We start from the raw sequence: 23,775 nt of genomic DNA, 5'->3' as shown, positions 1-23,775 counted from the left end.
GATACTGTTGTATATACTAGCCCCACTGTGGTCTGTCCTGAGCCCTAATCTATTCTTGATATGGCTGCAGTGGCGTAACTACAGAAGCACAGGCCTGGGCTCCTCATCCCCTGCCTAACTGGGACATATACTCTCCTACCTGCTTTCATTTAGCACACGCTGTATCCACAGTGGGCCCAATGGGTGGATGGGCTGAGGGCAGTTCTGCCCCCTCAGTAGTCACTAAAATGTTTGGCTTTTCAAGTCACCCCTGCTTAGGACAACAAGAATATGAATCATTGCTATGAATTTCACCTTGTTGGGAATTTAGCAGGTAACAAATGGAAACTCGTTTTCAACATTATTTTCTATAGGGCCACAGACTCTCTCAGGGTAGAGGATTCACCACCCACCTGCCCTAGTTAAGAGTTAAAAAAAAAAAATATTTACAATGAAAATATCTACTGAATGCGCAGAATATATTCATTTATTTCATGGGCTTATGGCTTGAAAGTAAGGCAGAGCTGATTTATTGAAATTATTGGCCACCTGAATGTAATGAACAAGACTGGCTAGTTGATTTCCTGTATGAAATATGTTACTTTAATATTGATCTTTGTTAATAAACACAGTGGCCATTTTCAATCCAGTTCTTTGTCTTAGTTATTTATTGTTGGTATTCATTGTTACAGTAGTATGATAGCCAGTGTTTGAGTCAATGCTGTATACCTTCCCAGTGCCCACTAACTTTGGCTCTGATAATGGGCAACTATGTCACAGAATATCAGTTATATGAAACTATAGCAAGCCAATGAATGATAAAGGCTAGGGAGTCCACAGCGACCTCTTGGGTGCAACATAGTAAATAATAAGTAGTTTAAAGGAGAAGGAAAGGTCCTGAAGCAGTTTATTGTCAATAGATTAGCCACAGTATTTCAAGCTATAACACTATTTATTCTGTAGAATGCTTTACCATACCTGAGTAACGGCTCTAGAAACTCTCTATGTTTGTTTAGGATAGCAGCTGCATATTCACTTAGTGTGACATCACTTCCTGCCTGTATTTCCCTGCTCAGTCATAGCTCTGGGCTCAGATTACAGCAGGGAGGGGAGGAGGGAGGGGAAGAGGAGCAAACTGAGCATGCTCAAACCCTGCACTGGAGGTTTATGCTGAAAATAGAAAGTCTGATACAGAAGCCCATGTGTACACAATAGAAGGAAAGAAATGCTGTGTTTCTTTTAACAGAGGACTCAGAGCAACATTATTTTGAGGGTTTACTGGTATATTTATATAGACCTTTCTGATAAAGCTTACTTTGTTTTAGCCTTTCCTTCTCTTAACGCTATTGAGTTGAAGTTACTGCTTTTAAAGTACTATGGCAGGATTATTAGCCAGAAGGGTGGGAGGATTCTCAGGATTATAATAAACCCATCCTTGCAGGAAAAGGAAACAAGAACATCTCAACCCAGACATAATATGCCACTTTTTTATTATTTCCTACATATCTGCAAAGACACAAAAACCGGTTGAAAGGCCGCTTGTACAAAAGCACTGTTGAAAGATTATCCCAATTCACAACTTTTTGGATGCTAGAGTAGTCAGCAACAAATACTTTGCAATGTGTCAGCAGTGAAACACACAGACGTCCCAACACATCACTGCGCAATATGTTGGGGCTCTAAAAATACATGTTAATAACAGTAATAATAATATCGGCTGGTTCTGCGTCACTTTATAATGAATTAGAAGCACTGAACACCTTCACTATTTGTAAAGTTCTGAGAAGATCGTGGTCTCACGATCAGGATCTGATCTTTTTAAAATCTCAACATCTATGGCCAGCTTTAGAGTTATTTCTGGTCAGGTGATCTCTGAGGCAACACACAGACCATCACAAAATGGTGACTCAAGGCAAGAGATGTAGAAGGGCAATATTTACTTAAATATATAGATTGGTAAAATTCTTTAATATGCCACTTAATATGATGTAAACTATCTGTTGCTTAAGCGTTCATTTGGGGGGTATAGTTTTCCTTTAAGTGTTTTAAAGCAATTATAATATAATGCAGTGTTGTGCTGCACTGGTACAACTGGTGTGTTTGCATCAGAAGCTCTGTAATATAAATAAGCTGCTGTGTAGCCACAGAGGCAACCATTCAAAGCTGAAAAGGGAGAAAAGGCACAGGATACACAGCATATAACAGATAAGGTCTGTAGTATACAATTGGATTATTCTGTTATCTACTGTGTATCCTATGCTTCAATGACTGTCTCCATGGCTACACAGCAACTTATTTATATAAACTATAGTAGAGATTCTGAAGCAAACTACAAGTTTTACCAGTGGAGGGCAACAGTATATTATATAGTCATTCCTTGAAAACACATGGGGAACGTTAATGTAGAGAGTAATATTCTGAGACAATTTGCAATTGGTTTTCAATTTTTATTATTCCTTTTTTTTTGGTTTATTATTCAGACCTCTCCAGTTTGCAAACTCTGGATGCTAGGCTCCAAATTTACAGTAATGTTTCTGGCTGTTTATGCATAGGGACCTCTCCCATCGACTAATATACAACCTCAGCAGGTCTGAGATGCCAGATATTCGGATTCAGACTTTTTCCATCCTTGGAGTATAATAAATCCTGAAATATTCTTTTTATAACTTTTTTTCCACAAAAAATTCGGATTTTAAAGTAAATAAAACTCAAATATTTTCAAGTTTTTGGAATTCAGACTTTAATAAATAACCCCCCATAGAATCTAATACAGGTATGGGATGCATTATTAGAAAACCCTTTATCCAGAAAACTCAGGTTTTCTCTGTAAATAAGAATCCATATAATTAATCCTTACTGCAGGCAAAACCAGCCTATTGGGTTTATTTAATGTTTAAATGATTTTCTAGTAGACTTAAGGTATGAAAAGACAAATTACAGAAACACCTATTATACTTAAAATATCAGGTCCTGAGCATTCTGGTTAACAGGTCCCGTTCCTGTATTCAGGGACTGAACTAGGGGTAGGCAGAGTAGGCATGTGCCTAGGGCCCTAGTCTGGTCCCTCTCGGGGCTCTGGTCATGTCAGTAATTTTCGAGCACACAGGTACGTGCGTCCCTGTTCACGCATGCACACGCCTAGTGGGCGCTGCGACTGTTCAGGTTGCCTAGGGCATCTGGTCGGCCTGGCCCAGCGCTGCCTGTATTTGCTTTTCTTGCCAGTGTTCTACTTGCCTCTTCTACTGATTTGTTACAAATAGACATTCTGACTCTTCTGTGATGAAGTAATTTTTTTTGCTTTACGATAACCACATTTTGCTGTCTGGATTCGTTTATGGTAAAGAAATCCAAACTACTTCCAGGATTCTCACCCTCTCATCAGGTTCCCATATTCCTAGTTAGCTAAGTCTCATCAACACCTTCAATGTAAAACCTGTTTCATTGGTTGTAGTGGATGATGTCAAAAGATAAACTTTTTTTACATTGCACGGTATTTACAACATCCAGGATGTAGGTGCTATACTGACTTCAGTTTAGCAATCAGAAAATATGAATAGAGCCTACTTTATGCCAAATGAAATGCACATTATCATGTAGATAATCATGAAAGTGCCCAGCCATGCTTATCATTATTAGGCGTTCAGTTTTCATGGTGAAGTAAGCTAATTGGTTAATGTGATGCTGCCTGAAGTCTTATAAGCAATATTGGTACTTCTGTGGATAAAAGAGAAACAGAGACGCACCGCATTCTTGCCTGTGGGGAAGAAACGGATGACAGAAAGTGCTTTGAAGCGCTGTTTAATTCAGGAAATTGAATATATCTGTTGTACTCAATTGTGATGAATTTGTAGGAAGATATATGGCACTTTCTATGTGTTATTTTTTTCATTTAGCATGGGAGGCACCTAAGAGCAGTGGTGAACCAAATGCAGCATTTGGCAGTTGACTAAGAGCCAGAAAACTCAAAGAGCTTTATAGGTAAGTGTGACACCTCTGTACCTTGGATTTAATTTTATCTCATGAAATCCCAAAATCACATTACCATTTAACATTTTATACTTTATTTAAACAAGATCTTTTATGTAACAGAAAATGACATGATGCAGCCTGAGTATGATTATGAATTAGAACTGAATGTAAAAAGAAAAGGATTAGGTGATATAACAGAGTAAAATTGCAATAAACTGCCTATTTTAAATATCCACACTATGAAACATAACTATGCTTATGCTTAAATAGTTCACTCAGTCATTTGACATTTATTAATTTAAACATGTGTAAAATGTACAGCAGAATGTAACAGTTTAGTTTCATATATGTACCCACATTGTAAGTCAATTGGATTAATGTTGAACTAAAGAGATATAATTCATACCACACAAATCTTTCCAAAAAAATAGCAAAAATATATGTTGCAGGAGTCGGGGCAATATTTATTTATTCTGCTTCTTTGCCCGACTTTGTCATACGTGACTCCATATACAGTAAGTCCATTCTAATTTGTATACAATATATATAACATACATTTTTATCATGATGCCACCTCCGAGTGGTGAACGTTGGCAAGCGTTAACTGGGCTTGCATGGTTGGGTATGATCTTCGAGAATTAAAGAAAAGTTTGGCAAATATGCCAGTTGCTACTAATACAACTGTCAAAACACAGGCCAGAATAATTGTTTCCACTGGGAAGAAAATTCCTTTATCTGAAAGAGAAGAGACCACATTATTTTGGTTAAATCAGATTTAAATAAAAACCAAGCAGCTTTCTTAGGTTGCTAAAAAGAATCTCAGACAATATGTTGTATCTTTTAAGAATGTACAACAAGGCTTTAGCCTGGGATTGTTACATACCACACCCTTTCCCATTGTTTCTTTACTTGCTTTTAACTGTATTATCTGTTGATACAATTCATTTTGTGGGTGTTTCTCAGAGATCTCTGGTACAACCAGTTTTCTTTTTCTGGTTGTTGTGTTTGGCTTTGAACATGTTGGCTCTATACTGTCATGGAACTCATGAGTCATTTCTATTATTTTCGTATCTTGAAATATGATAAGGGGTTTTTAAGACAATTGAGGTTTAATCCCCCGTTGTACTCCAACATGTGCTCAAAGCCCACTTCTCTCAAAATAAGATATATGAAATAAAATATCTTGGACAGATAACAAGCAGTCATATGAAGTCTAAACCTGTTAGCCTTTAAAATTCCCCCTCCTCTGTTATCTGATTTAGGGCCCGTAGAAGGGATTTTCCTAAAATTGCAGTAATGGAGTTTATTCTTTGCTATATATCTGTGATGATACAGAGAAACCTAGATTACCTGTAAATTGTTGCTCATTCTACATACAATGTCTTGCTAAAGTATTCAGACCCTATTTTTCTGAATACCGGTCAGTCCCCACACTTTTATATTTTGTTGAGCCTCCATTTCAACAATAAAAGCATTTATTCTTTGGGGAGCAAAATCTTCCCAGAATTATGTTCAGTGATGATGTTGGTCTAATGTGCAATCTGCTACAGTTATGGGAATCTATTATCCATGACCTGGGGTTTTCCAGAAAATGGGTCTTTATGTAATTTGGATCTCCGTATTTTTAAGGTGGCCATACACGATAAGATCCAAGGTTGCCGAACGAGTGGATCTTAACCCGACAGGTAGTAGGAATGCATCAACCAGCCGTTGTGGTCCTCGATTGCAGGGAAAAAAAAAACCTACCCGATCGAAATTAGGCAGACTTTTGGCCTGATATAGATCGGGGAGACCCGTCAGATGCCCCCACACATGTGCAGATAAGCTGCCAAATCAGTATAAAGGACTGTTATCGGCAGCTTTAATCTGCCTTTCGTCTACTAAAAATCACTGAAACATTAAACCCAATAGGATTGTTTAGACTTCAATAAGTATTAATTATATTTTAGTTGAGATAAAGTAGAAGGTACTGTATATTATTACAGAGGAAATCATTTTTAAAAATTTGAATTATTTGCTTAAAATGAAGCCTATGGGAGATGGTCTTCTCTTAATGATGAACTTTCTGGATAACGGGTTTTAGGCTTAGGAAACCCATAAATGTATAGCCCTAAATTTATGCAATAGAACTGCAGGCTCTGCCTTACTTGCTTCTTGAGCAACGGAAACATTTTATCTTGCCTCTGCATTTACTGCATTATTCTCCAAATTAGGTAATTGTTAAAAGTACATACTTGTGGCAGCAATTCCATCTTCTGATACCTTCAGTTTAATTGGCCCGTAGGTAACTGTGTGAGCAGCTTGCAGCTCTCTTCTATTTCGGGCTATTCTTCTGTGGTTAGTACAATTCTGAAAATGTAGAAAGACATTCACAGATTGTGCTGGGAAGTCTCAGCCAAGGATAGTATTAGATTCATGTTATGCACTTACCGGTTTGCAAATAGTTTCAGTGTTGTGGCAGATCTGTACAGTGCAGTGGAGAAAGACATCATTGTACGCAAGACCAACAAACTTAAACATTTGAATCCTAAATCTTGCTTCAGCACCAACTCCATTCATAATGATAGCCATGGTTTCATCCAGGAATACATGTGGACAGCTATAAGACACAAGAATAAATATGTTTAATAAATTATTCCCTAGCAAAATGCATCCAAATCTAAATTGCAGTATTAATCAACACGGGACACAGAACTGTGATGAAATAGCTCGGGAACATTAGTGTCTAGTTGATGTGTGTACAATTTGCCTCCATCTTGCACATAAAGATTGGTGGTTGTATTTAATATTAGATGCAAAGTGCAAAAAAGGAGATTCAGTGGCACCGGGTTCTTACACCTTGTACCTCATCCCTATGAAATGCCCAGGCAACGTTGTACTTGAAATGGAGCTCACTGGTACTGCATATATACATATTGGCAATACATGGGTGAGATGTAAAATTTTTATCTTAAAGATATGATTTGTCATTGCAATTCATAAAAACACAAGCTCTTACCATACTACACACTCCTAATAGTTTCTCACCTTCCAGGAAAAAAACCCATAGTACTCAGACATTCCTGAACAATAATGATTTTTATAGATAGTCCTGTAGTGGAATGAGATTTGTAAGGCAGTGTCAGAGGATGGTCAAAGCATCACCATCTACAGTAGAAGGCCTACCTGTATCTTCCAATCTTCGTAACAAGGGAACCTTTTTATACACCGAGGCCTAGAGTTTTGACTTTAGGATAGTTCATTTTTAGTTTGCAGATATTGAAAGCAGTTACTGTGTCACACAATTGGTACTAAACCAAATCCCAATAAAATATGGCATCATTTCTTACCTGTCTTGTATAAATGTGTACTGTATGGTATGAGAAGGATCATTTGTAGGGGTAGCCCAACATTTCTCAAGCCTTATTATCAAATGACCAGGAATCTGAAATCAATAAGCAGGGTCAATAAAACATTGGCATGTGTTTCGGTTAGCAAAGTACATTAAAATAAATAGTATAAATATAGTATCTTCTGTAGATCATGTCTGCTCTAATGAAGCTAACACAATGATTTTTGGAAGAAGGGCATTTAGGACTGGTGTTGCCATGGGCACTGGATGTGTGAGCACCCATCTGTGCATGTGTGACATCAGCAAATTTGATATCACGGGCAAACACATATGCAGGGTAAGTGGGGGGTTTGGATTTTTTTTTACCATAAAGGCATCTAAGGGCCATCCCCTTAAAGCTGCGGCCCTAGTTACAGATCTCAGATTGTTGACCGAAAACAAATGGTTGTTAGACTTTTTCAGTTCAAGCCTCCTTTGGCTGAGTTGGTCATAATAAAGTTTTAGAGGCATTTAGGCATTACCCACACTGACTGAGGGTGAGTCTACCCGCCACCTAGTAGGGCCAGCCCACTTTATGGGAACTGCTGCTCTAGGTACTGAAATTTAAGCCCTGGATTGCGTCCTGGCAGAAAATCAGCTGGTACTCTGGTGTGCTTGTTTGAGCACGTTGCTGATGTTGAAAGTCATAACCAACTCTTTGCTAAGTGTTCAGAAGGGAAAAAATATCCTATGACTCAACAAATGCAATGAGATCAGTATCCTGATCAATACGCATTTTATGTTGATAAATGCACTTTATAATGAGCCTACCATGTGAACTCTGACGAATATGTTGTCCTCAAGCTTCAGAGACGGCACTGTGGTCCATAAGTCCTCAAATCCATTATCCTTAAACAACATCATGGAGACTGAAAAGTTTCCATCTTCTGTGTCCAGTGTTATAGTTCTGTAAGTGAGACACATATTAACAGAAATGTAGTGTGTACTGACTTAGATTAATTGCCTGTTTTGCTAAACACTGTCTAGTTATTTTAGAGCTGGCATTTATACTATTCATGACATGGAACTGCACATTCCATTATCCCTAACTGCAAGCTAAGAATGGCTCATTTGCAGAGGATTGCAGAAATTGTTGACACTGTATATACTCATTCAGCAACATGGGAAACGTTTTTTTATCTTCATCACTGGGTTGCCAGACAGGCATGTGACTTGCACAGAGAAATTATACACCTAATAGTTATGTGTGGGCCGGCCCAATACCCACGGCTTTACCGGCGGGTCAGGCGGGTTCGGCCAAACCTCGCTCCCCCATTTGCAGGTAGTGGGCGGCTTGCGACTTTTCCGGCTCACGCCTGTCCACCTTGCCCCTTTTGTGACATCATTGGCTGGGCAGTGTGGGTCTATAAAAGGAAGGTGGAAGTCAGGGGCGGGCGGGTGCGGATGTGGGGCTAGCAGGTTAGGGTCGGGTCGAGTTTTTTTCAACACCTAACATTTATTTTCAATTAAAGGGGTTTTGTTAAGGGAAAGCATGTTATTTAATAAATGTATCGGTTAATAGTGCTCCTCCAGCAGAATCCTACATTGAAATCCATTTTTCAAAAGAGCAAATAGATTTTGTTTTCCAGGTGACCTCAGCCATATGTCTTGTGCTCTGATAAACTTCAGCAGAGCCGGAAATAGGCAACCCGACAACTGGCCACTATGCTACCCCCACCCCCTGCAAGCGAGAACATGTCCGTGCATGCCCCATAACAGAGGGGAAAGCGGCAGAGGAGAGGTAGGGGTGAGCAACAGAGATGAGGGAAGAAGAAGAAAGTGACAGGGAGGAGGTAAGAGTGGAAGAGGAGCACGACAACTTGGACTACAGGTAGGCAAAAGACCCTTTAACAGGTATCTGCCCAGCGCCCCCCCCCCCATCATTGAGCCCTAGGCAGTTGCCTCTTCTGCCTACCCCTGGTTCCAGCCTTGAACTCCAGTCACTCTTTACTGATACACTGCAAGTTGAAATGATATTACCCCTTTTTCTCCCCCTCCCCGTAGTCTATCAACAGAACAACCAGAAGGTAACAAGTAACAGCTCCCTGGCCCATGCATTGCTAAAAATGCCCCACCTGTGGCGGACATGAAAATAGCAACCAATAGTAAAACACAGAAGTTCAGCCACAATGCCTCCAGTTGAGTATAAAGACCAATAGCTTATCTGAGACCAGATGCATTATGAATTGCCGACACTTTCTGAAAGCACAGGGTTAGGAACAATGACCTAAGATGGCAGCCCACATACCAATATTACAACAACAATACATTTATTGGTTCTAGAATAAATTTTAAATGGTTGTATGAATTATTTGCAATGTATATAGTGTAATTTATTAATAAAAACTACACCATAAAAATCATGACAGAATCCCTTTAAAGGAGAACTAAACCCCCAAACTAATGAAACCCCTATCCTCCATAGTCCCCCTCCCTGATCCCCCCCACACACAGGTGTTAATACCTGTAAATGTCCCTAAGTCTTTAATTACCCCTTGATGCAGCTTCAGCACAGCAGAGCTCACGGGCTCCATCTTCACCACGGAAGTGCAAAGTATGAATTCATGCTATTAACAAAAGCCCAAACATATGAGCATCAAAAGTCTTTCACTGTTGCACTGCAACACTTTTGGCTTATGCCTGGCACACCAAAAGTCTTGTCACCCCCATTCTGATATATTGTATGGCAAAACTTGCCAAAAATACATAAAAAGCTTTCAAAATTAACACCCATACTGATGAATTGTGTGGGAGCTGTGGTGAATGGATGCTACTTAGTTTGGGCCAGCTATTAAACTGAAATTTTAGGGAATTGCTTCAAAAACATGATGTCGGAAAACATTGCTCTATATTGTATCGTTTTTCCTCTGTGTTCTTCATACAGGATAAATACAACATCACAGCATAAGAGAAATTGTAAATATATAATACTCATACAATGTACATAAACATACCTGATATCAACACTGACTCTGCTCTCTCCATTTGGCTGTTGTACCATGTAGTTAATGGGATAACGGCAAGCAAAGGTGATGTTGATATAGGATCTTGTGACTATGTCAGAGGAATTGCTGTGTATAGTATTGATAAACACGATATGGGAGTCATCTGAAGCCTGAAATGTTGAGGTAAATTGCTTTTATTGTACAGTTTGTGTTTGGTCAAAGATCTTTAACCCTTTTCCTGCTGATGACACGTGCTCAGGACAATTATGGGGTTTAAGGTTATTCTACAGGGGATAACAATTTGCCAAGCATAATCATCAGCAGGTAAAGGGTTGGTTTAGAAATGCTCCCTAGAAAATGTTATTGCTCTATGAATCTGCCCATTGGAGTTATCAGAGTGCACCGTCTCAACGTATCTGAGAACTACTCAGAAGCAGACCCAGGTTTACTAGTATCCAGGTGCCCCTAAGCTGGCTCATGTGCTGGGAATTGTGGATAATTAAGTGTTGGCAGGGGAACTGATAGGATGTCTGGAAGAGGGCAGCAGTGTGGACAGTGAAACTGTGCCATGGTGCTGGGAATTTGGCATGATAGGGAAGGAGAGAGATGGGAGAGATGCTCAAATATCTGGTGTGGGGTGGTGGCAGCTTAGAAGAAATAGAGATGAGTCCTGTTGTCAGGGGTTGTGCATGAGAATGAAGGTTTTAGAAGTGTGAGAGTGAAAATATTGGCAGGATAGCAAGGAAGTTGGCATCATAGGCATGGAATTGTAGGAAAGGTCTGGGAGGGGGGTTTGCAGAGCTTCACATATCATTAAAAAATGTAAAATTAAGACAAACTGTTGGTGTACAAATTGATAGTATGCAAACAAACTGTGGCTCATTTATCAACCTTGGCAAGTGGCCACATGGATATTAATCTATGGCAACTAATCAAATTTATGCTGATAATGTTCTTCCTGCTGCTGTCTGAAAAAGCTAATCATTGATTATGGTTGTTATGAATATGATACGAGCCACTTAAAGGGTTTGTTCACCTTTGAGTTAACTTTAGTATGATCTGGAGAGTGATATTCTGAGACAATTTGCAATTTTCAATTTTTTTTTTTTTGTGGTTTTTGAGTTATGTAGATTTTTATTCAGCAGCTCTCCAGTTTTTTAGGACTGTCTACAACATTATAAAACTTTAAGCAAATCTCACGTCTAACATATACAGTATGTATTTTGATGAATGTTTTTGAGGAATTATTTAGAATATGGATGATGAGATGTCTTTTATTTTACCATTATAGTTCCACAGTCTGTGAAATTGATTTGAATGCTGAAAACATAAAAGTCGTCTTTTTCTATGCCACGGCATTCAGGATCATTAAGGTGCAAATCTGAAATCTAAAGAAAAAGGAAACAAGACATGACAACATTTTTTAATATATGTTATACTGTATATACTATATAAATTGTTATACTGCATACAGTATATACACGAGGAATGCCAGAAATCCAGGATTTTTAGATATATAATGTTTGGATTCAGTCCAAATAGTAAGTGTCAGATTTATTCTTCTTTGCCTATTTGTGTTCTGGCAAGTAATTAATAAAAAAATTAAAAAATTTAAAAAAACAAGTGTGTGAGTTTAGGAACTCAGTTGTTCTAACATGGATGAGCACACATAGTACTGGGTATAGATCTTTCTGTAATTTGGATCTCCATACCTTTAGGGGGTTATTTATCAAAGTCCGAATTTATCTCAATATTTTCTGCCACAAACTCCGATCAAATCCGCTCGGGTTTTTCACGCTTATTTATTATTACGGAAAAAAAAATTTTCATGATTTTTTCGGAATTTTCACCCGAAAACTTTCAGGGTATTGCACGAAACCCAGCGCACATCAAAAAATCTGGACTTCTTCCATTGACTTATATGCAACCTCGACAGGTCTGGGATGCTGGATTTTTAGATTTTGACTTTTCCATGCTCGGGGTTTAATAAATTCAGAAAAATTATTGAAATTATTAAAATTAGGATAACATTTTTACTGTAATAATGAAGCAGTCGATTGTACTTGATCCTAACTAAGATATCATTTATTTTTATTAGAGGCCCAACAATCCCATTGGGTTTATTTAATATTTAACTTTTTTAAGTAGCCTTAGGGGGTTGTTTACTAAACTCCGAATGCAAAAATGTTTTATAAAATCCAACTTTTGAAAAATCACGAATTTTTTGTGATTTTTGCATTCGGGGGTGACCTTCCTGTAAATTGGAGCTTTCTGAATCATGGATAAGGGCTTCCATACCTGTATACCAGGTTACTGGTTTTTCACATATTTTATGTTCCTCAAATTAAACTATTATAGATGCCTGGCAATCTCCCAGTAAGGTTTAATCCTAAATTCTGGATCACTATCAATAGTTCTTGAAAGTCAACTTTCCATTTAAAAACATCAGTTTTTACTTACAAAAATTGGAGGGTTTTTTGAAAGAAAAAAGCCACTTGGAATTTCCACCTCTATCAAATCCTTGGTACAAATAACAGTCTCATTGAGCTCTGCAGAAAGAAAGCATTTGTTTAAAATCACTTGTTATTTATCACTTAATGTCTCTTTTTATTAGACTGTTGTAATGTGTTAATGTTTTTAAAAAAAAGATCAAGATACATTTATACTTTTTGTTTTTAAGGCTGAAGGCACACGGATCATTGACTCTGCTGCTCTAAGTTTGTGGGTTTTTTTTTACAGGCCGGAGAGAAGCGGATCCACTCTGTGCTCCATCTCCATACATTTGAACTGCTTCTGTTTGCATGCAGTCACATGCTGAGGAGTGAAACGCAGGTTGGCCTATATACACGAATGCAGACATTTTTGGGCTCTGCTTATGAGTAAGTGCCCCTATAGGCACAAAACGCGTTAGGTCTTCATGTCCTAATAAATTTTTCTACTTTTTATATTTGCCTCTTTATTTTTGGAGACCCTCACACCCTTTGGATACAGTGTCTCTGCTTCTTGTAGCTGAGCGTAGGCAGAAGCTGTACTTTCAGTGCAGTTTTACTGAGTAATGGAGCAGATCTACTTCTCTCAGGCTGCAAAAAATACAGGATGAAAGCAGTGGAGCCAGTGTTCCATGTGCCCTCAGCCTAAACACTTTATTCGGGTGTTTTTGGGCAGACAAGGAGGAATGCCTACGTCTACAAAGCTGGTTGTGGGAGCATTCCTTGGCTAATTAAAGGACAAGTCAACCCAAAATAAAAATTTGCCTAGTAATAGAACACATAATTCTAAGCAATTTTCCAATATACATTTGTTTGGGCCAGAACTAGGGATAGGCAGAAGAGGCACATGCCTAGGGTGCAAAGCTTGGGGGGCACCAGACACATACCTTTCCTATTGTCCACCCATAGTCAGGCCGAGCAAGTGCCCCTCTAGCAAAGCAAACTGAGCAGGAGTATTTGCTCGTACATGCTTGTGTATGTGCTCTTGGGGGGGGAGCCGGTTGCAGAAGTCTTAGTTCCCTAGCAAAAACAGGTCAGTTAATTTAGCTGCCTTGTCTTACATTGTATCAACAATCTAACAGACACTACTTTCAATAGCAATACATATAACGTAAAAAAAACATAGAATGCGTATTGCATAGTTGCTTAGAATTATGTTTTCTTTTATTGGGCAAAATTCCAGGTCACCAAGTATAGTTTAACACTCCTAGCTATAATAAAGAACAGAGCTGCACTTGGTTCTCATATTGTGAATATTTGGTCAGGAATGTTTTGCTGCATTAAAACGTACAGTATGCATACCATACCAAACATTTTTATTGCATTTTTCTGTAGAAGCTCCTTTTGTGTAGTGTTGTTACCCAGGGAACTTTTGCTTGTACAGAAACCTTCACACGGGCAATGATGTGCTATGTGCAAATGTTTTTTATTTGTGTCCCTTTTCACAATGGCATGAACATGTTAGTTTCAATTTGTAATTTGTTATTGGTAGTTTTAGTGTTGCTTGGAGTGAGTGACCTTAACATGCTCTTTTGTCCATAAATGGTTTTATAAGCAAAGCACTTTACAAACTGATTTCCACTGTCTTCAAACATACGTCAAGGTATAAGCAGGCTTTTTTGGAAGAATTTCAAAGGTTTTAGCTGCTGTATTACTCTTCTTTCTTCCTTAATCCAACCCTGCATAGAAGCCAACTGCTGATAAATACCACCTAGGAGATTTCTGGGTACTTGGTAGGCTTATTGGGAGGTTTATGTATCTTTCAGGTAACAACTCTAAAAGTCTTTGATCAGTGTCAGCATCAGAATCTTCACATTAGCCATACCATTTGACATACAGTTGGTCTGATGATTTTGCACATAGGGCACGCTCTCCTAGCTGTGTGATGTACTTCTGGAGACAGTGCCTAGTGCCAAAAAATAAAGAAACTTACATGGTGTTCTCTGTAATATATTTCAAGGATTTGGGGGCCAAGAAATTCTGTGGTACAATGTGGGGTAGTAAAATGCTAAGGATTGAGCAATCTACTGCAGAAAATGCAAGTGAGTTTAGGAACTCAATAAATAAGCTTTATAGTTTTATTGACAATACACATATTTAAAATGGGCAAATACACTCCCTCATAATGCTGCATCACTGGGATACCAGGAAAATCAAGGAAAGGAAGGATGGAGGACACAGGCCAAGGCAGAACTAGCTGTTAGTGAGGTTTATGATATTTGTGCACCTGGAGTGGGGTGCTTAAGAGAAGACCAGACCTTAAAACCTTTTCCTCATTTGTTGGACTATTATATGTTTGTATACCAGGAAAAATCCCAGGAGGGGCCCTATCCTGTTGAGCCCTAATGCCTGCTCATAAGCCAGCCATATAAATTCTGGAAAGAGAAATACCACATGTGTTCTGAACACATGGTTATCTTTAGTTTTTTTCAGTAGAGGTTTGGCCATATTGATGGCAGGGAGTAAGAAACAGAGGAGGTGTAGTGCAGAGCAGTGGAAATGGTGCAGGCAGGGGTGAAGAATTAGTATGTGGTGGTGACTGGGTGGTGGGCCCTTAACTGGGATACACAGTGGGCCCTTGGTACATCAGTCTGATTGCATAGTCTCTTACAGTCCCGTTACTTTGCCCTCTCTTTACCAGTGATACAAATGGCCTTCATTTGGCCTGACCAAGATCCTTTATGGATAGTAAATATGTTCCAAAGTATTAATTAAAATGACGTTACATATTAATAGTGTGTGTTAACAGTACATATGTTTTGTTATGATAGAAGTGAATTCAAAAGTGCAGTCAATGGTGGACTGGTCCCCCATGACCCACCAAATAAGCTACTGCTTGGTTCTACCCCATAGTGCCTAGGTTTTAGTTCATCCTCCCCTCTGTGATGTATTGTGCCCTGTGGCTTATGGGAAGTTGCAGTTCTATATTGTACATATACTGTATTTCAGTTGACAACTATAAAGGTCTATGGCCAGAGTCAGCATCTTCACAACAGCCAAACTAGGTGACATGCAACAGAATGGATTATCTTTTAACTCTTGCCTATGCATGGCTCTCTCTCTCTCTCTCTTTGCGTTGCAAAAGCTAAATTGACATTGATACAGTGTGTTAGCTTATGTTTTAGCCAAAATTTGGTACTAACACATAGCTGCATATATTAATAACACAATTCTGTAATCTACAGCAGCCTCTCTTGCAAAGACAATAACAATCCATTCATTGAATACTGCAGTCCATTACAACGAGGGTTTTTTTTTTATTCCTCACCCTAGTTTTGAAAATTAGACCACCAAAAATGTGCTCTTAATTCATTGTTATCCACATAGACACATGGAATAAGGGTTACTTTAGTAAGCAGACTGCACGGAACTGACATTTTATTCATTAGAAAATGTTTCATAACAAACAAAATGTAGATTTACTAATTGTCATAAAGCCTTATAGATCATTTGAACAAGAGCACAGTAAATTAATAATTTAATTAAATCTAGGCTTTCACAATTTTTTTATAGTACCATATTTATACTATGAGTAGAGATTCACATAATAGTATGAAAAAATATGGATATTTTATTGTTCTACCCCCATCCACCCCCAAAATGTAGGAGAAATGCTTTGTATGACTACTGTCTTATAACTGGTGTTCCTTGGCCTCTAAGGTTATCCCATTTTACTGAGAGCAAGCGTATAATTGGATACAATCAGGATTGAATGTATACAGTACATCAGTGATCCCCAACCAGTAGCTCGTGAGCAACATGTTGCTCTCCAACCCCTTGGATGTTGCTCCCAGTAGCCTCAAAGCAGGGGCTTATTTTTGAATTCCAGGCTTGGAGGCAAGTTTTGGTTGCATAAAACCAGCTGTACTGCCAAACCAAGCTTCAATATAGGTTGACAATACACATGGGGGCTACCAAATGGCCTATCGCAGCACTTACTTGGCACCCCAAGAACATTTTTCATGCCAGTGTTGCTCCCCAACTCCTTTTAATTCTGAATGTTGCTCACAGGTTCAAAAGGTTGGGGATCCCTGCAGTACATGGTTCATGCACGAGGAAATTCAAAAGAGACTTGAACATGTTAAGATAAACAAAAGTCTGGGACCAGATGGTATTCATCCCAGGGTACTAAGCAAGCTTAAACCTCTTTACTTAAAGGACCAGTAACATATAAAAACATTTTTTTCGAAAATTTGTTACTATACAACAAAAAAAAAACACAAATTAAATTTTAAAATAGCAAAGCCTTTATTAAGAAATAACTTACAGAAAGTCCACTTCCTGTCCTCTTCAGAAAAGGCGAATCATCCATCCTGCAGCAATCGATTTCTCCTCCCTGGCTATTCTAGTGACAGCATGCGGCTTCTTCTCCTCCTTGATTCCAGGTCCAGCAGATTCTCGATGAAGAAAGAAGACACCCTGGCTGTGGTGGTGTGCTGGGCTACCGTGGGTTCGCTGTGTCACCTACTTTGCAAGGAAGGGTCGCTGTTGTGCAGGAGCATGGCTGTCTGCTCAGGGGCAGCCATACGCAGGAACAGAGTCTCTGAAGGCAGGCCCGGATTTGCGGCAAGGCCGCATAGGCCCGGGCCTAGGGCGGCAAAAAAATATGGGCGGCATGCCACCCAGCCGCCGTTCAACTACACCAGCTGCGCCGGTGTTTTTTCGCCGGCGTGCTGGGAAGGCGGGCGCTAGGACCGCGCGGCCGCCTGGTCGGACCGCGCGGCCTAGGGGCGCCCAGAAGTGAAATCCGGCGCTGTCTGAAGGCACAAGGGAAATCATTTGATTCAAAGCAATCCCCAGCCCTCCCCTCTGTCCTCTTCCCCAGCTCTGACGAGGAGCCGCCGCTGGGGAAGCTGCCGGTGGGAAAGCTGCGCACAATGCTGCCAGGAGAGACTCCGGTATGAGCACAGGGACTGGGGAGGAAACAACATGCGCTCATGCTCTATAGGCAGCTCTGGAATGTACCACAGCCTCCCTAGAAATTCAAACTATGTTCCTTCACGGGACTCTGTTCCCGCGTATGGCTGCCCCTGAGGAGACAGCCATGCTCCTGCACAACAGCGACCCTTCCTTGCAAAGCAGGTGACACAGCGAACCCACAGAAGCCCAGCACACCACCACAGCCAGGGTGTATTCTTTCTTCATTGAGAATCTGCTGGTCCCCGAATCAAGGAGTAGAAGAAGCCACATGCTGTCACTAGTATAGCCAGGGAGGAGAAATCGATTGCTGCAGGATGGATGGTCGCCTTTTCGCGGTTTCTGTAGAGGACAGGAAGTGGACTTTCTGTAAGTTATTTCTTAATAAATGCTTTGCTATTTTAAAATGTAATTTGTGTTGGTGTTTTTTTTTCGTTGTATAGTAATGAATTTTCCAAAAAAAAATTTTTATGTTACTGGTCCTTTAAACCTTAAACCTCTTTACTTAAGAGAGTGGCTAATTGCTGATGTGGTGCCGTTATTCAAAAAGGGATCCCGTTCTCATCCTATAGTCTGACGTCAGTGGTAGGAATGCTTTTCGAAGGGGTATGACGGGATAAGATACTTGAACTCATTGCAACAAATAGTACTGTGAGTTTGTGCCAGCATGTTTTTTTTGCATAATAGATCTTGCCAGAATAATTTCTTAATTTCTTTCTATGAGAAGGTGAGCAGCTACCTTCGTTCTGGGATGGAAGTGCATGTAATCTACTTAGACTTGGTTAAAGCATTTGATTCAGTACCACACAGAAGGTTTAAGGAATGTTGTCCTGGAACATAGTATTTGTACCTGGATAGAGAACTGGGTAAAAGATAGATTACAAAGAGTGGTGGTAAATGGAACATTTTGTAATAAGACCAGTGTTGTTAGTGGAGTACCGCAGGGCTCTGTACTAGGTCCCTTGCTTTTCAACTGGTTTATTAATGACCTGGAGGTGGGCATTGAAAGTACTGTTTCTATTTTTGCTGATGATACTAAATTGTGCAGAACTATAGGTTCCATGCAGAATGCTGCCACTTTGCAGAGTGATTTGGCTAAATTGGAAAACTGTGTAGCAAACTGGAAAATTAGATTTAATGTTGATAAATGCAAATTATACACTAAATGGCAGTGTGTTTAGAAGGATCTAGTTCTGGGCAGTGTCATTCTGTGGCTACTAAAGCAAATAAACTACTGTCTTGTATAAAAAAAGGGCATTAAGTCAAGGGATGAAACTATAATTTTGCCTCTTTATAGGTCCCTGGTAAGGTCTCACATGGAGTATGCAGTTCAGTTTCGGACTCCAGTCCTTAAGAGGGATATAAATGAGCTGGAGAGAGTGCAGAGACATGCAACTAAACTGGTTAGTGGGATGGAAGACTTAAATTTTGAGGGTAGACTGTCAAGGTTGGGGTTATTTTTTCTGGAAAAAAAGATGCTTGAGAGGGGACATGATTACACTTTACAAGTACATATAGGGAACTCTGTTTTTGAGCCTCATGGCTGGAACCCCTGTGTAGATTTAGCTACAGGGTTTCCCAGGGGCTGGACAAGGGGCCATGCTGCTGGTGCAGCATGGCAGACACTGGAGTATGCCACAAGGTGTCGCTGCTGCACCACTATAAAAAGAGATGCCATGTGCTCAGACCCAGGATTACAGATTTCTGCTGAATACTGCTGGATGTTACTTCTTGAAGGAGAGAGTGAATTCAGCAGCCAAGATGTAGAGACAGGAGGCCTCTGAGGCTGGGGTAGGTGACCCCATGCCTGGGAGCTAGGCCAGGAGGGTCTGAAGCTCCGGATTTTCCAAACTGGATGTAGAAATGCTCGTGCTAAATACAGTGCTGGGAGCTACATTTCAGCTACAGATTCAGCAACAGTGTGCTCTCGCTATAGACAGTGTGGGAGCTATGTGGGAGCTATGTCTAGAGGATCAAGCAAGCTGCGTGTGCTTCATGGAATTAATTTATCGCTGTGGATGCCTACTCAAGCTCTGGATGGGCCTACCCATCTGAGTGAATCCCCAGGGTAAGGTGTACCCAGGGGAGGGAAAAAGAGAGGATCCAGGATGGTTTCCGTTTGTGACACAGGCTGTTTGTAGATGCCTGCCATGTGGGAGCAAGTACCTAGTCCGGAGGGAGAGGTATTTGTGCACTAGCGCTACCAGGACCATTTGTACTCATTGGGGATAAGGGACTCAGACTCTGAGTCTTCCGATGGAATAGTGCGGGACTTTGCCTGGTAGGGAATTACCAGGATAGGACTAGCACAAGTTCACCAGGGTAATGGGTCATGCTAGTTGAATGGATATTTGTACTTTTACCGTTTACTTACCCGTTAATCTGTACTTCTTTGTATAAAGTTGATGTTTTTATAAAGCAAGTATGTGTGTTGAATGTTTTTCCTAATGGGGCCACCTGCAGGTGTATTCCTGGATCCCATTAGGTGGAGGTACTGCCAGAGAAGTGTTTTCCCAGTACCCTTTCCCCTAGCAAAGGGAACTCAGGACCTGTAATTGGTAAGAAAGTATATGATGTACAACCTTGGCACCAAGGGGTGGCCAAAAAGGGGTTACATACATTAGAGGACATTATAGACAAATAGCAGGGGACCTTTTTACCCATAAAGAGGATCACTGTACCAGAGGCCACCCCTTCAGACTAGAAGAAAAGAACTTTCATTTGAAGCAACGTAAGGGGTAATTCACAGTCAGGACAGTGAGGTTGTGGAATGCACTGCCGGGTGATGTTGTGATGGCTGATTCAGTTAATGCCTTTAAGAATGGCTTGGATGATTTTTTGGACAGACATAATATCCAAGGCTATTTTGATACTTAAATCTACAGTTAGTATAGATATGGGTATATACAGTTTATGTGAGTGTATGGAGGGGTCAGTGTGTGTATGTATGGATGCTGGATTTCATTTGGAGGGGTTAACCCGATTTAACTATGTAATTATGGGTAGTTGGGTACAGTAATTTATTTTAATTAAACAAGAGGGAGGTAGTGCAAGGTAGTTCAATACATAAAAGACAGACAATCCCTGGAGGTTCAGTATGGGTCCCCACATATTGTGAACACTTTAATGGAAATTCAAGTAGCTGCATATTGATACCAGAAGACACCCTTGCTAGGTATGCATGGGTTACCTTTTAGCTGTAGCAGATCTAAATGAAATAAATTACCTACATGCCTTCCCTACAGCATAAGTGGTTTACTTTGGAGAACACTGTAATCGTGTCTTGTGTGGTTTATTCTGTTATCTAAGCAGTTTACAAAAATGGAAAGTATTTTGAATAGGTTACGTGTTTTCTACACCCACTGTCAGTAAAAGCTAAAGAGCAGTATCTATGTACTATAAAACATGCCAGCGCCATAGCAATGGACTAACACATCATTTCCTGGCATCGCTGCCTTTGGCTTTAAACAATGGCTTTAAGAGTCAAATTCCTACATCTTACACCAAGTTTATTATAAGGCCAACATGCTTTCAGAGCAGTCTCTCACTCTTCCTCAAAACAAAGCTGACTTTACAGGAGGTGAGACAATACATGTTGTAGTTAACTGCCCCTCATTGTACATAAAGCTACTGCAGCAGCTGCAAAACCATGTTTAATAGGACAATAAAAATAATCTAAAGGACAACATGCATTTCTAATGTGCCCTTTATTACCATCCCACTGTACGTAGATTATCTACAAGTAAATAAATACGCCAGTAAATCGGTTTTCTGTGTCATGATGCTCTGCAAGTGTTGATCACTGAATATGCACTGCCAACAGGTACAAGTAAAAGAGATGCAGACTGGAGTACATTACACAAGATGGGCTCTGTCCTGAAGACATTTATTTATGATATAAACACTAATAATGTAAAAAGTCACTTTTATAACATACATATGTTTAGTAATACTATGGTAAAACATATTCTTTCAGTTGGTTCAGACATACAGTACACTCTTCTGGGTTAGGACCTCAAGGCTAGAAATGGTGACATTTTAATTATAGAATATTGTCCCCTTGACTCACATATTAAAAATTATTTTTTGATGTTATTGAATAGTACGAAAACCACATTTTTCTTTTTATAGATTTTATCACATGGTACTGTCTAATACCTGTTTGGAAAGAACATGTTAATATTTAGAAAAACAAACAAAAAAACAAACAAAATATGATTTTACTGTAAGGGGGTTATTTACTAAACTCCGACTAAACTAAAATTTGTGATTTTTTAGTATAAAATCTGACTTTTAAAAAAAAATTCTGAATTTATTATACCCCGAGGATGGAAAAAGTCTGAATCAGAAAATCCGGCATCTCAGACCTGTCGAGGGAGAAGTCCCAATGATTTTTTTAATGTGCGCTGTGTTTTGTGCAATATCACAAAGATTTCGTCGTTTTTGGGAAACAAGCATACAAAATCGCAGTTTTCGGGTGGAAAATCCAAAAAGTTCATGAAATTTGGATTTTTTCCAAATTTTCTGCAAAATCTAATAATAAATAACGGAAAACCCCGTGTGAATGTAATCTGAGTTTTGGGCAGAACATGTTGAGATAAATTGGGACTTTGATAAATAACCCCCTTAAGTAAAAAAAACCTACATAGTCAAATCATTGAAAAACTTTTCTGCCATCTCCCATGCAGGATTTCAGATGGTGGTAAAAACTTTATATAGTTTGAGATTCGTTATCCAGAAATCTGTTATCCAGAAAGCTCAAAATTACGGAAAGGCCATCTCCCATAGACTCCATTTTAAACAAATAAACCAAGTTTTTAAAAATGATTTCCTTTTTAATAATAAAACAGTACCTTGTACTTGATCCAAACTAAGATATTATTAATCATTATTGGAAGCTAAACCAACTTATTGGGTTTATTTTATGTTTACACAATTTTTTAGTAGACTTAAGGTATGAAGATCCAAATTACAGAAAGAACCATTATCCAGAAAACCCCAGGTCCCGAGCGTTCTGGATAACAGGTCCAATACCTGTATACGTTTTTGCTTTATATATCATATGCTTTCACAACATACTCAATAATCCTTTAGTACAACAATATGTAATTATTTGTAACTCACCGCAGCTTATTCTTCATTCTCCTTCATTTCTTTCCCTCATATATATGACAGAAATGAGGGGAAATGAGAAGAATAATAATATGAATTCTTAAGAGATACATATAATTGCTTAAGGCAGTTTTCAGCTATAGGATTTTGGTTGAAGAGCCATAACCCTGTACTGTTCTAGGTTCCATTTCCCTTACCTTCTCCAGTATCCGTATCTGCTGCCGTCAGGCACAACAGAAATAAAGCAGTTTGGATAAAAGGATTCAACATCTTGATAGAAAGTAGCATTACAGGACACTCTGTAAAAAGTGCTGTTGATTCATCAAGTCTCAGAAGCTCTCTGGCCTCCCAACTTCTAGAGGTGGCTGTGAATGTGATGAAATAATCAATGGCTTGAAGCAATCCTTTCTTTACGTCTTTTCTTCATTTTATCACCTTTACAGGGATGAGTGCCTCTTACTGAGAAATGGAACCATTTATTTGTCGTCCATCAATAGGATTCCCGGAATTCATCCAGACCATTAGTGGAAACCAGGACAACACACACAAAACTTTTCACATTTCACTTTTAAGACCAAATTGCTCAACAAAGAAAGCACAAAACAACACATTTTTCTTGCAGTGTAGTAGCAGTGGGACCAGATTTTATTTATTGCCTTGAAGTGTGGACCCCTTTCAAAGTCCTACTTCATTGATGCTTTTTACGTTTTTTTTAAGTGTTTGTCCGGTCACCTATGAACACTTGGGAGTGGGAAAAAAACATTTTTCTTTCCAGGAAACTATAAATTCCAAAAGTGTCACACTAAAGCAGGGATCCCCAACCTTTAGAACCCGTGAGCAACATTCAGAAGTAAAAGGAGTTGGGGAGCAACACTAGCATGAAAAATGTTCCTGGGTGCCAAATAAAGGCTGTGTCTGCCATTTTGTAGCCCCTGTGTGGATTGTCAAACTACATTGAGGCTCTGTTTGGCAGTGCACCTGGTTTTTATGCAGC

General features: G+C 39.4%; 1 protein-coding gene across 1 annotated transcript; it reads right to left on the bottom strand.

Annotated features, from left to right (window-relative positions):
- Nucleotides 1–3,693: 3,693 nt before the first annotated feature.
- Nucleotides 3,694–23,206, bottom strand: LOC108717802 (alpha-tectorin). Its single transcript, XM_018265156.2, has 9 exons — nt 22,979–23,206; nt 12,724–12,812; nt 11,547–11,651; nt 10,273–10,433; nt 8,090–8,225; nt 7,278–7,372; nt 6,379–6,547; nt 6,183–6,297; nt 3,694–4,683 (listed from the first exon to the last, which is right to left on the bottom strand). The coding sequence occupies exons 1-9, from the start codon at nt 23,067–23,069 to the stop codon at nt 4,511–4,513; spliced, it is 1,134 nt and encodes a 377-aa protein (XP_018120645.1). The 5' UTR covers nt 23,070–23,206; the 3' UTR covers nt 3,694–4,510.
- Between the last annotated feature and the right edge of the window lie 569 nt (nt 23,207–23,775).

Source organism: Xenopus laevis, chromosome 5S, assembly GCF_017654675.1.
Source record: "Xenopus laevis strain J_2021 chromosome 5S, Xenopus_laevis_v10.1, whole genome shotgun sequence".
NCBI classification, from domain to species: Eukaryota; Metazoa; Chordata; class Amphibia; order Anura; family Pipidae; genus Xenopus; species Xenopus laevis.
Note: the sequence above shows the minus strand (reverse complement) of the source record. Positions and strands in the feature narration are given on the sequence as shown.

Bases quoted from the DNA above. Each gene is read 5' to 3' on its own strand.
- LOC108717802 (XM_018265156.2), bottom strand. From the start codon at position 23,069: ATGCTACTTTCTATCAAGATGTTGAATCCTTTTATCCAAACTGCTTTA. The intron at 12,813-22,978 runs GTAAGGGAAATG...TTCTTTCTGCAG, and splicing joins AGATACGGATACTGGAGAAG to AGCTCAATGAGACTGTTATT. The intron at 11,652-12,723 runs GTAAGTAAAAAC...CTTTTTCTTTAG, and splicing joins CAAAAAACCCTCCAATTTTT to ATTTCAGATTTGCACCTTAA.